At 46.3% G+C, this 13,484-nt stretch overlaps 1 protein-coding gene across 5 annotated transcripts in view; it reads right to left on the bottom strand.

The window, feature by feature from the left end:
• The window catches only part of PKNOX1 (PBX/knotted 1 homeobox 1), a 65,899-nt gene that overhangs the window by 34,669 nt on the left and 17,746 nt on the right, over positions 1 to 13,484 (bottom strand). For all 5 annotated transcript variants that reach the window (XM_053565669.1, XM_053565670.1, XM_053565668.1 and 2 more), the window contains exons 2-3: positions 2,638 to 2,743; positions 171 to 298 (exon numbers count right to left, since the gene is read on the bottom strand). In XM_053565669.1, the coding sequence (XP_053421644.1) occupies positions 171 to 298; positions 2,638 to 2,688 (179 nt within the window). In that variant the 5' untranslated portion in view covers positions 2,689 to 2,743. The remainder of the gene's footprint in view (positions 1 to 170; positions 299 to 2,637; positions 2,744 to 13,484) is intronic.

Genomic DNA, 13,484 nt, shown 5'->3' on the forward strand with positions numbered 1-13,484 from the left:
TTCAAAACATTTTTTTACGTTTTAGAAATAACATCTTAGTCTGAGAAGACTTTTCACCCAAGCAGCTATCGCATCGTCATGGAGCAACCGCACTAGCACTCCCCTACAAGGCTCCCATCCCCTCTCCCCTCCCGGCACCCCCATGCCCACAGTCTCCTCCTCCAGGCTACCTATAAATGGCCTGCTTGTCTGCATCCATCGGTGTCTGAGACTCCACAGGAGGAGGGCTCACTTCTTCCACGTCAGGCTCAGAGCAGTGTGGATCTTGCTCTGTTTTTAACTCTGTTACTACTTGCATCTGTAAGAGGAGGAGGAAAAGTTTTGTTACCAAACACAAAATAAATGGCTAAGTGTCTATTCTCCAACAGGAATGTGATCAAAATGGCAAACTGCCAGATAGCTATGATTGGTAATAACACAGAAGGAACATCACCAACAAAACTCCCTTGAATTTAAAATGCTTTAAACGTACATAAAGCTTAAATTCCAAAACTGTTGTAAGAACTGAGAAGACCAATATCTCTTAAGTCCTCAGGATTTTAAAAATCACAGTAACTGTACACCACTGAAGGGAATTCTTGCTATATATCCTCACTTTTAATAATATTATGCGGCCAGGAGTGATGTCTCACACCAGTAATCCCAGCACTCTGGGAGGCTGGGGCAGGAGAATCACTTGAGGCCAGGAGTTCAGGGTAAGCCTGGGCAACAAAGACCTTGTCTCAATCAAAAAGCAAAACACCACAAGAAAATTACAATATGAATAAGAATAAAATGAAGTATAAAGAAATAGTCCAAGTTTTTACCTTGTCATAAAAAAACAACTCAAACCCAATAAGCTACGTACCTGTGACAGCACTGAAACTCTCTCACAAATACCTCAAATCTCAGGAATATATAAGCTATAAAAATGTTAAGAAATGTCACTGAATTCAGAAAATAAAGACCAGATGTGTTTACTTAAAGTCTTACATTTCATTTAAATTGCTTTAAACAAGTAATGTGTTTGTCACTTAGGTAAAAAAGTATTTAAATCCTTAAGCAAAGATTCGGTTTATAAAAAAATACTGCTGCAGTAAACTTCTAGTTATCCATGAGCAGCAGATTAAATTGTCCTGACCTCAGCCTCTTCAGGCCCAAGACAGGTGTGTCTCGGCCCGGGAGGAAGCAGCCGGGGGAGGAGGCCGGTCTGAGCCCAGCGCCCTCTTCACTCCCTCAAGATGGTGCAGCAAGCCTGGGAACTGTTTTTCTTCTTCTCTTAAAACAGAAAAGCAACCAAACCCCACTCAAACACAGTATTTCTGGAGGAGAATATGATAGGGTGTATAAGAAGCCTTAAACTATTTACTTCACTGTTTTTTAAATGATTATGAAAAAAGAGAAAACTAAATATTTGACCTTGGGCTCAGTGCCTATAGTTCGGTGAGTAGGGCTCCAGCCACATACACTGAAGGTGGCAGGTTCGAGCCCTGCCCAAGCCTGCTAAACAACAATGACAACTGCAACAAAAAAATGGTTGGGCATTGTGGTGGGCGCCTGTGGTCCTAGCTACTTGGGAGGCTGAGGCAAGAGAATTGTTTAAGCCCAAGAGTTTGAGGTTGCTGTGAGCTGTGACTCACGACACTCTACCGAGGGCGACAAAATGAGACTCCCGTCTCAAAAAAAAAAGAAATAAAAAGAAAAATCACTTGGCAACCCCAAAGGACTGCCAGGCTAGGAAAGCAAGCTAACACTACCGCATGCAACTTTCTTTCCTCAAAAATTACAACAAAACCAAACAAAATCTCTGCAAAAGAGCCAACCAAGGACCATGCAGACCAGCCACGAAGGACAGAGGCAGACCCACCTCAGCACATAGTCGCCCTCTGCAGGCACGCTGGGTGGTGTGGTGAGCCACCCTACCCTGCCAGCTCTGCGGGGAAAACCTGCTGCCCGGGGAAGCAAGAGGCAGGGCTGAATCTGCTCCTAAGGAGAACAGGCTAAACCCCAGTGGGTTCGGAGCACACAGTAAACTCTCTTGCCCACTGTGCCTCAGCTGAGCCTCTCGTCCTACAGCCCCCGCCCCCTCAGTTCCTTCTGGTCAGAGATCATAACACCCAGATGTTCAAGAACACAAATTCTGTAGCGTCCAGGAAATGAGGGTCTCATCTCCAGAGGGAGGACAGTGAGTGACTGCCCACCAGAGGACAGCCATGCCAGCATGCACACAGTAAAAGGGCAAGTGTCAGGACCCTGCAATGTATTACTGGGACAGCCTCCCTCATGCTAATAACTGGGACATGAAACCACAGAATTCCCATCAGAAAGCTGATCAAGTAAGACATTCAGATTAGCAACTGGTCAAAGGGGCAATCTGTGATTAACAAAGCCAATCAGCTACTCTTTAAAAGCAACAACACAAATACTGATGTAAAAAGATTAATTCCCAAGAAACTATCACATGATTGGGAGAGGTCAAAATTATCAGCAATCTTGGTATCAATTAAGGAACTAATACAGAAAATTCTGCAGCTTATCTTCCTGAACACCAACACTGAGTGGAAGTGGATGTGCCCCCAGGGGAAGGGTGGACACACAGAGCCCCTTGCGTGTGCAGACAGAGCGACTGTGAGGAGCGCGGGGAAGGTCAAGTCTCACTTGCTGCCCGTCTTGGTAGCTGTCTATGCTCAGCGTCTGTGTGGCCATCATGGTTACTGAGCGTTTTACGAGGCCTCAGATCATCCTGAGTGAAAGTGCATGGACTCTGGAGAGAAAAGGAGAAGAGCGTCAGTGTGAGGTGGAGAGTAGCTGTGTCCCCACTTGTTCCACAGCACCTACATAATTTTTTTAAAAATACATATTTTGGCTCGGCACCTGTTGCTCAGTGGTTAGGGCGCCGGCCACATACACTGGAGCTGGCCAGTTCAAGCCCGGCCTGGGGCTGCTAAACAATGACAACTGCAACCAAAGATAGCCAGGCACTGTGGCAGGCGCCTGTAGTCCCAGCTACTGGGGAGGCTGAGGCAAGAGAATTGCTTGAGCCCAAGAGTTTGAGGTTGCTGTGAACTGTGGTGCCATGGCACTCTATCCAGGGCGACATAGTGAGACTCTTATCTCAAAGAAAAAAAAAAATATTTATTTTTACATGGAGAGAAAGAATCATCCTGATTACTGGGTGAGAAGCCAGTGCCTGCCAGCAGCACTTGGCTTCCTCAGCCAACTTGCCCACTGTGCTGGGCCCTGACTCGCTGCATGGCTTCGGCCCCTGCCCTGCTCATATCCTGAGTGCACAGCTCTCTCCCTTTCGAGAGTGGGCAGGCCAGCCAGTGTTCAGGCACCCTCTCTAAGCGCTCAGTCTCATCATCTTGGGACTTCTCCTCTGGGGTGAACATCTGGTCTTCATGGCATACACCCTGCAGAGTGCTGGGGGGGAAGGAAGGGCTGACACACAGCCCCGCATCCCGTCTCAGCGCACACACCACAGCCACGTGTGCACTCAGTGGTACATGTGCACGCGTGAGCTGTGGAAGTAGACGCCATGCTGTGCTGCAAAGGAAAGCCTGGGGGTGAGGAGCAGCGCTGCCATGTTCCCAGCACAGCGGAGCACTCGGCTCTGCAGTCACCCTTCCTGCCGGTGACAGCAAGATCCTCACTTCATTAGGCAGTGAGTCAGACACACCCCACGACACAACTCTCTGGCAGGACACCCATCAAGAGCTACACCACAAAAATCAAGTGACTTTTAGCTGTAAAAAGCAAACCTCCTTGGGTTCCAAGTTCTGTTTTTTTGTTTTTAAAGGTTAAACATGCAGAAGGCTTTTTAAGATAGGGAAAACTGTTCTAGTTTGAAAGAGCATAAATATGTGGTCCATACTGAGAGCTAGGGCTCTTGGTGACAGAGGAGAGGTGACACAGATGGAGGAAGCGGCTAGAACATACCCTGTGGTAGAGGGATGGGAACAGACGTGTCCACGTGAGTTCAGGACTTTTAAAGAAAAAAGCAGAAATAGACGCGGTCAGGTACGGTGGCTTGTGCCTGTAATCCCAGCACTTTGGGAGGCACAGGTGAAAGGGTTGCTTGAGCCCAGAAGTTCAAGACCAGCCTGGGTAACATATCAATACTCTACAAAAATTTTTTTAAATTAGCTAGGCGTGGTGGCAGCATCTATAGTCCCAGATCCTAGGGAGGCTGAGGCAGGAAGATCGCTTGAGCCCAGCAGTTGAGGTTGCTGTGAGCTATGATTCCATGCACTCCAGTCGGGGCAACAGAGTGAGACTGACTCAAAAGAAAAAAAAATTTGTTTTAAAATAAATACAGAAAGAAAAGCTCCATCCAGACTAACAAAAATGAAGATGACACAACTTTTCATGTACAGGAGTATTAAAGCTTACTAGCAATTGAAGAAATAAGAATTTTTAAATAATATATCCTTTTCCATCTAGCAAGTGTTAAAAACAACAGTAGTACACTTTGCTAGCAAAATGAAGCACCACCTGGAACGCGGCGGAGTCAGTCCCATGAGTCACAAATAGTACAAATAGATTTGGAAAGCAGTTTGACCATGTACCTTAGCCATAAACAATGTTACACTTGTCTCAAAATCAACCTAAGAATATCGCTTTAGTGTTTGACTTTATAGGGAGACAAAAATATGAAATATAGGCAGAATCTAACAGGCTGGCATTTTGATATTTTTAAGCATTCCAGCCTGGATGAATGGGGGGACAGGAACACTTTTCGGAAAAGGATCTGACATTCACGGATTAGTTGAATCCTGCAGGTGGTGAAGTCTTCCCTTTGTTCAGATCAGAGGAATGAATCTGGAAGGGAGGCCAGCAATGCACCCCAAGAGGCTGGGCAGGACACACAGGTGATGGGGGCATATCCCTCTCATCCAGGTGGGGCCTGCCTGCTCAGAGGGCGTACTCACTACTCTGCCCACAGAGTGATACCCCTTTAAGCCCCATCAACTATTTAGATCTTGACATTTTGTGTTTAGCTCCAGAACCATCTATGTATTTGGCATTACAGGCGTTTGAAGTATTTAAGAAAATCTGGCAAGTTATTCTTAGATTCTGGCCTTGATTCCAATTTAAAATGTATAACTGGGTTACTAGTTTTAAACATTACTTTTTTTTTTTTTTTGAGACAGAGTCTTACTTTATTGCCCTCAGTAGAGTGCTGTAGTATCACAGCTCACAGCAACCTCCAATCACAGCAGCCCTTCCTGGGCTTAGGTGATTCTCTTGCCTCAGCCTCCCGAGTAGCTGGGACTACCAGCACCCGACAGAATGCCGGGCTATTTTTTTGTTGTTGCAATTGTCACTGTTGTTTAGTTGGCCTGGTATAGGGCTCAAACCCACCACCCTTGGTATAGAGGGCCGGCGCCCTATGTACTGAGCCACAGGCACCACCCTAAACATTACTTTTTTAGTTATAAAGTAAAACAGAGAAATTAACTCAGATTGTAAACAGGCCCTCATTTAATCAAGTTTATGAACTGTCAGAGCCTCTCCTTGGCACTGGGAACACTGCAGGGAACAGAATCAGGTCCCAACACCAGGTCCTGCCACACCTCTGAGAGCAAAGTCTGAGCACCTGAGATCTGCTCTATGTGTAATTTTAAATTGTGTGCAAGGGAATTTGCACTGCAAATGGAACATGTATCACTAAAAGTGATATATTTGGTCTGGATCAACTTAAGTTATCCAAAGGTTGTCTTAAAGGTAAAACTTACTGAATTTATAAAGAGAATAATAAAATTCATGAATTCAACATGAAAGTGAAGAGAAAAACCAGATCTTTAACTTTGTAGCATTAATAAACGTTGGTTTTAGTATTAACCTGGATAGAGTTGAAACATTCTTCTCAGTAAAGTATTACAAGAATGGAGAAGCAAGAATCTGATGTACTGGCTCGGCCGCAGCTCAGGGGTTAGGGAGCTGGCCATATACACAGAGGCAGGCGAGTTCGAACCTGGCCTGGGCCTGTTAAACGACGACAATTTTAACAAAAAAATAGCCGGGCATTGTGGCGGGCACCTGTAGTCCCAGCTACTCGGGAAGCTGAGGCAAGAGAATCGCTTAAGCCCAGGAGTTGGAGGTTGCTGTGAGCTGTGTGAGGCCACGGCACTCTACCGAGGGCCATAAAGTGAGACTCTGTCTCTACAAAAAAAAAAAAAAAGAATCGCTTAAGCCTAAGAGTTTGAGGTTGCTGTGAGCTGTGACGCAACAGCACTCTACTGAGGGCGACATAGATGCTGTCTCAAAAAAAAAAAAAGTGGGGGGGGGTAGCACCTGTGGCTCAAAGGAGTAGGGCACCAGCCCCATATGCCAGAGGTGGCGGGTTCAAACACAGCCCTGGCCAAAAACTGCAAAAAAAAAAAATCAGGGCGGCGCCTGTGGCTCAAGGAGTAGGGCACTGGTCCCATATGCCGGAGGTGGCAGGTTCAAACCCAACCCTGGCCAAAAACCACAAAAAATAAAAAAAAATCTGATATACTCAATACTAATATGAAACCAGCAGATGATCTAACACACACCCATGTAAGAGAAAAACTCAAATCAAATCAAGGTGGGGAGTGAGGAATGACGGAGTGGGGAGAGGGGAGGAGGGGGAGGGTTGGGTGTGCTCCCACTTAATGGGCATAATGTTAGGGTGTACGGCACAGCCTTTGGGGGTGGGACACAATTATGAGAGGGACTTAACCTAACAAATGCAAACACCATAACCTAATCTTTGTGCCCTTAATTAACCTGAAACAATAAAAAAAAAAGAAAAATTAAATAAAAAAAGAAAATTTACAAGAAAAATGAAAAATAAATGTTGGTTTTTGTTTTTGTTTTGAGACAGAGTTTACTTTGTCGCCCTCGGTAGAGAGCTGTGATGTCACAGCTCACAGCAACCTCCAACTCCTGGGCTTAAGTGATTCTCTTGCCTCAGCCTCCCGAGTAGCTGGGACTACAGGTGCCCACCACAACGCATGGCTATTTTTTGTTGCAGTTTGGCCAGGGCTGGGTTCAAACCTGCCACCCTCAGTATAGGGGGCTGGCGCCCTACCCACTGAGCCACAGGTGCTGTCCATAAATACTGGTTTTACAGTAATGTCAAGCATTCATTTCTGTGTACAAAAGCCTCATTTCAAAGCAAGAAAGCTAGATGGTAAAGACGTTTTTGATCCTCAATAATACAAAGTGGAATGGAAGCCACATGTCCTTCCACAGAAGAATGAGGAGTCAATTGCAATCACCCATTACTCAATCTTCAGACACGAGGCAGCGAGGAAAAGCGTTCTCAGCAAGCTGCCGAGGGAAACGGCAGGCTCACAGTATATGCATTAGACCCAGTGGTTCATTCATTCCACAAATACCTACTCAAGGTCCTCTCTGTGCCTGGCTCTGTCTCATGGATGGGCAATAGAGCACCAAACACAACAAAGGCCCTGCTGCCAACAAACAACTTTCTAACAACTCGTAAGACATCCTCTGGACTATCTTCATAGGCCATCCCCTTCGTTTCCTCAGATCCTTGCCTCTGACCGCACTGAGCTCGATGGTCTTCTCTGCACATGTCTTCTTGGGTTGGTTATTCTCAGTCAAATTATTTTCCATTTTAGGGTCTTCCCTCCTGTTTTTACAACTATCTATTGCAATTATACTTTCTGGTGGGCTGCCGGTAAAGCAAATGTCACTGGTTTGTGCAAACAGACCTTGTGTTGGGCATCTCTGCAGACCCTCCTTTGGCTCTAAGGCTCCATGGACATGGAGATGGCATTGGGTTGTCTTTATCGATCTGTGAGTCATGCAGATGCCATCCCAATAGAAAGCCCTGTTGTTTCTGAGAAACTCCAGAGAACTGCTCTCAAATGTAAATGGAGGAAGAAAGGTCCCTGAACAACTAAATTACCCTTAAATAAGAAACACCATGAACTCAGAATGCTCCGAACATTAAAAAAAAAAAAAAAAAAGAGAGAGAGAGAGAGACAAACGCCTGAGGTGACAGATGCCCCAATTACCCAGACCTGATTGATTCATGTTGTAGGCTTCATCAAAACATCACATGTTCCAACAAACAACTTTCTTTTTTTTGTAGAGACAGAGTCTCACTTTATGGCCCTCGGTAGAGTGCCGTGGCCTCACACAGCTCACAGCAACCTCCAACTCCTGGGCTTAAGCGATTCTCTTGCCTCAGCCTCCCGAGTAGCTGGGACTACAGGCGCCCGCCACAACGTCCGGCTATTTTTTGGTTGCAGTTCAGCCGGGGCCGGGTTTGAACCCGCCACCCTCGGTATATGGGGCCGGTGCCTTATCGACTGAGCCACAGGCGCCATCCCAAACAAACAACTAACAACTCGTAAGACATCCTCTGGACCTATCTTCATAGGCCGTCCCCTACAGACATATAATATTATGTACCCATAATAATTAGAAATAAATTTTTTAATTGAAAAGAAATAGCAGGCTCGGTGCAGTGGCCCCGACTGTGATCCTAATAGCACTTGGGAGGCCTAGGCAGCCTGGACAGCATAGTGAGATCTGTCTCAAAAAAATTTCTGCCAGGCACAGTGGCTCATGTCTATAATCCCAGCATTCTGGGAGGCCAAAGTGGGAGGATCCCTTGAGCTCAGGAGTTTGAGACCAGGCTGAGCAAGTGTGAGACCCCATCTCTACTCAAAATAGAAAAATTAGCTGGGCATCATGGTGGGAGGTCAAGGATCACTTAAGCCCAGGAGTCTGAGGTTGATGTCAGCCATGATGATGCCACGGCACTCTACTCCAGGTGACAGAGTAAGACTCTATTTAAAAAAGGAAATCAGGGCAGTAGTTAATGTGTACAATTCTGGAGTCTACAGAAGTTATGTCAATTCAGTCTATTAATTATGGTGTCACTGGAAATGTCAAACACTATTTTTGTTTTTGAGACAAGAATCTCACTATGTTGCCCTCAGTGGAATGCCATGGAGTCACAGCTCACAGCAACCTCAAACTCTTGAACTTAAGTGATTCTCTTGCCTCAGCCTCCCAAGTAGCTGGGACTACAGGCACCCACCACAATGCCTGGTAATTTTGTTGTTATCGTCATTTTTGTTTTAGCAGGCTCGGGCTGAGTTCAAACATGCCAGCCCCAGTTTATGTGGCTGGCGCCCTTAAGCACTGAGCTGCGGGTGCTGAGCCTTTTTAAAGACAGGGTCTCGCTCTTGCTCAGGCCGGTCTTGAACCTGTGAGCTCAAGCAATCCACCTGCCTCGGCCTCCCAGAGTGCTGGGATTACAGGCATGAGCCACTGTGCCTGGCCGACGTCAAACACTATTTAAACAAGTTGATGGAGACTTGTTCCATGAATAGACCAGGCACCATGATTCATGCCTATAATCCCAGCACTCTGAGAGGCTGAAGCTGGAGGACTGCTTGAGGCCAGGAGACCCAGGCTAGCCTGGGCAATATAGAGAGGCTCCATATATACAGAAAAAATTGACAATTTTCCAGGCTTGGTGGTGGGCTCCCCTGCAGCCCCAGCAACTCAGGAGGCTGAGACTCTGAGAAAAAAGAAAGAAATGTAGGGTAACAAAGATCCTGACTGCCATTGTGAAGATTATTTCCAGAAGTTCACTCTGGGGAAGAGTCCTCTAGCTTTAACAATCAAGTTTACACTGGCTGGGCACCTATAGCTCAATGGCTATGGTGCCAGCCACCTACACCAGAGCTGGCAGGTTTGAACACAGCCAGAGCCTGCCAAACAACAATGACAACTGCAACCAAAAAATAGCTGGGCTTGTGGGGGCACCTGTAGTTCCAGCTACTCAGGAAGCTGAGGCAAGAAAATCACTTAAGCCCAAGAATTTGAGGTTGCTGTGAGCTGTGACATCAGGGTACTCTACCAAGGGTTACATAGTGAAACTCAATCTAAAAAAAAAAGAAAGAAAGAAAAGAAAACAACCAAGTTTACAGAAAGACTCAGATCACCTCACTGAAGAGTAGGTAAAGCACCCCATCATGTCTCCACCTGCTGAACCCCAGAAACGGTTCCTGGGCCTTTCTCCCACCCCACACTTCCTACGACCCCTCCCCAGTCCCTTCTCTACATTGGAGCCCCAGTGATGGGATTTTAAATGCCTGCTTCTTTCCCTTTGGTTATCAGTTTTCAAAATAAAGTGCTGGTTCTCTAGTGTTTTCTAAGTACTGCCCAGAGAGGCTGTTTTCAGCACATTATAATCCCAAGAATTTAAACATTTTCAAAGGAGGTTTCTTTTACACACACACATATTGTATGATGCTCCAAATTATCCCATCTTTGGCCAATGTAAGCTCCTTCTATGAGCTCCCACAGCCCTTCACATGGCCCTGGTGATTCTGAGAGCTTTCTTTTTTTTTTAGACAGAATCTCACTGTGTTGCCCTCGATAGAGTGCTGTGGCATCAGAGCTCACAGCAACCTCAAACCCCTGGGCTTAAGTGATTTTCCTGCCTCAGCCTCTGGAGTCGCTGGGACTACAGGTGCCTGCCACAACACTCGGCTATTTTTAGAGGTGAGGTCTTGCTCTTGCTCAGGCTGATCTTAAACTGGTGAGCTCAGGTAGGTAATCCACAAAGCTCAGCCTCCCAGAGTGCTGGGATGACATCAGGTCTGAGCCAGCTTGTCCAGGCTCTGAGAGCTTTCTTGCTTTCAGGTAAAACAAGATATCCAGGTGCATCATGTTAATTTTCCGTGTTAATCTTGGACTCTGCCATTTGTCCAATGGGCTCTGACTCCTCACAGTCCGGATGACACTTAGAGAACGTAGGTGCTACCTGGGCTCACTGCTATTGCCTGGTCACTGTAGGCCTTATCGATGAATATTTTCTCAAAAAAAAATTTTTTTTAAATATGTTAACACTGGCTGGACACAGGGGCTCACACCTGTAATCCTAGCACTCTGGGAAGCTGAGGCAAGAGAGTCACTTGAGCCTAGGAATTCGAAACCAACCTGAACAACAGACTGAAACTTGTCTTTACAAAAAAGACAAAACTTAGCCTGGTGTGGTAGAGCCTGCCTGTATCCCAGCTACTAGAGAGGCTGTGGTAGAATACTTGAGCCCAGGAGTTCGAGGCTACAGTGAGCCAGGCTGATGCCACCGCACTCCAGCCTGAGTAACAGAGCAAAACCCTGTATCAAAAGAAAAAAGTTAACACTGATACCTCCAATTCCAACTTGGAATTACAAGGTATTTACTTAACTGCTTTGATTTCATATTTACTTCATAGCCTTTTGTTTTTATGTTTGTTTTTTTTTGTAGAGACAGAGTCTCACTGTACCGCCCTCGGGTAGAGTGCCGTGGTGTCACACGGCTCACAGCAACCTCTAACTCTTGGGCTTACGCGATTCTCTTGCCTCAGCCTCCCAAGTAGCTGGGACTACAGGCACCTGCCATAACGCCCGGCTATTTTTTTTTGTTGCAGTTTGGCCGAGGCTGGGTTTGAACCCACCACCCTCGGCATATGGGGCTGGCGTCCTACTCACTGAGCCACAGGCGCCGCCCTTTATGTTTTTTTTTTGAGACAGAGTCCCACTATGTTGCCCTGGGTAGAGTGCCATGGCATCACAGCTCACAGCAACCTCCAACTCTTCAGCTTAAACGATTCTCTTACCTCAGCCTCCCAAGTAGCTGGGACTACAGGCGCCTGCCACAACGCCTGGCTATTTTTTTGTTGTAGTTGTCATTGTTGTTTGGCAGGCCCGGGGTGGGTTCTAACCAGCCAGTTCCACTGTATGTGGCTGGCACCCTGGCCGCTGAGCTATAGGCGCCAAGCCCTTTGTAAATACTTTGTCTTTAGGATTTACCCAGCGAGGATGGACAATTTGTTTCGATGTTACTTGAAATAATTCTTCTCTCTCACAGTTAAATCACCAACTCAATTCCTTCTAGGTTCTTTTGATTCCTTTCGCTTTCAAGTTTTGGAGACTACTTCCTCCCTTCTCCATTTTGATTTAATTTTATTTCAAAGCTATATAAAAACATTCATATAGCTTTGACAAAGGTCAGGATATACTATCCCCAAATCTGGCATCTTGGCATGTTGAATGTTTTAAGCTGAAAGATACAGCAAGTGCAGGAAAGTCTTGCTGACCTTTCCCAACCCTTCTCCCAGAAGGGTTCTCTGATCTTCCCTGCAGCAGGGTACGAGACCCACAGGAGACACACCCTCCCTATCTGGAGGGAGGAAACACGCTGATCTCCAAAGAAAAACGGACACCGACATCTGACCAGACAGGCCTGTTCATTACACTTAGCTCACACTCCCTCTTTCTAATCAGGTTTCCCCACAACTTCGTACTGTCATTAAACCTAGCACACAAACACCCAGGCACAGCCATATGCTCAGGTCATTTTCTTATGAAAATGTCACCTAAATCCTATATTAAATAAATGTGTGTGCCTTTCTCTTCTTAATCTGTCTTTAGTTACGGGAGTCCCAGCTATGAACCTAAGATGAGGAGAAGGAAAGCATATTTTTCCTCCCTTATGGTGCCAAGACCACAACTACGGGTTGGGAGCATAGGTTCAGGCCTCCAATCCCAGAACTTTGGATGGCCTGGGCAACACAGAGCCACCTCATCTCTATAAAGAAGGAAAAAAACTTAGCCAGGTATGGTGGCAGGCCCCTGTAATCCCAGCTACTCAGGAGGTTGAGGCAGGAGGATCACTTGAGCTATGATCATGAGTGTGCGACTACAGTGAGCTATGATCATGCCACTGCACTCCAGCCCAGGTGGCAGAGCAAGACCCTGTCTCATAAATGAATGACTGAACTAACTATAGAAAATACAGCCAGAAATCCAGCTTACAGCCATGTCCTTTCTGTCCTGCACAGGGAAGGGAACCCCATGCTTACTAGTCTGAGCTTAGTTGTCTTTTTTATCATAAGCCAATATTCACTGGACTTTCCTAGATAAAAGGCCATAGGTCTGAGCCTTACTTTTTTGTTTCATATATGCTGAAGATGCTCCCTGGCAGCGTAGAGATCCCCTTTATTCCCGTTCAACACGCCATCATACTCTACTATGTAGACCAACCGGTTCCCTGCCATGTTTCCAAATCTTTAAAGAAAGTCTCTGGGAACCTCAATCTGATGGCAAACCTGTCTAAAACCCTTCAAGGGGTTTCTATTGGCTTCCAGATAAAGATCAAAAAAATTTTTTGGAGACAGAATCTCACTCTGTCTCCCAGGCTAGAGTGCCGTGGTGTCATAGCTCACAGCAACCTCAAACTCCTGTGTTCAAGTGATTCTCTTGCCTCAGCCTCCCCAGTAGCTGGGATTACAGGTGCCCGCCACAACACCTGGCTAGTTTTTCTATTTTAGTAGAGATGGGGTCTCACTCTTGCTCAGGCTGGTTTCGAACTCCTGGGCTCAAGAACTCCTGGGCTCGGGGAGGCACCTGTGGCTCAAAGGAGTAGGGCGCCAGCCCCATATGCCAGAGGCAGAGGGTTCAAACCCAGCCCCGGCCAAAAACTGCAAAAAAAAAAAAAA

The sequence above is a fragment of the Nycticebus coucang genome, chromosome 16 (genome assembly GCF_027406575.1).
Source record: "Nycticebus coucang isolate mNycCou1 chromosome 16, mNycCou1.pri, whole genome shotgun sequence".
Taxonomy (NCBI): domain Eukaryota; kingdom Metazoa; phylum Chordata; class Mammalia; order Primates; family Lorisidae; genus Nycticebus; species Nycticebus coucang.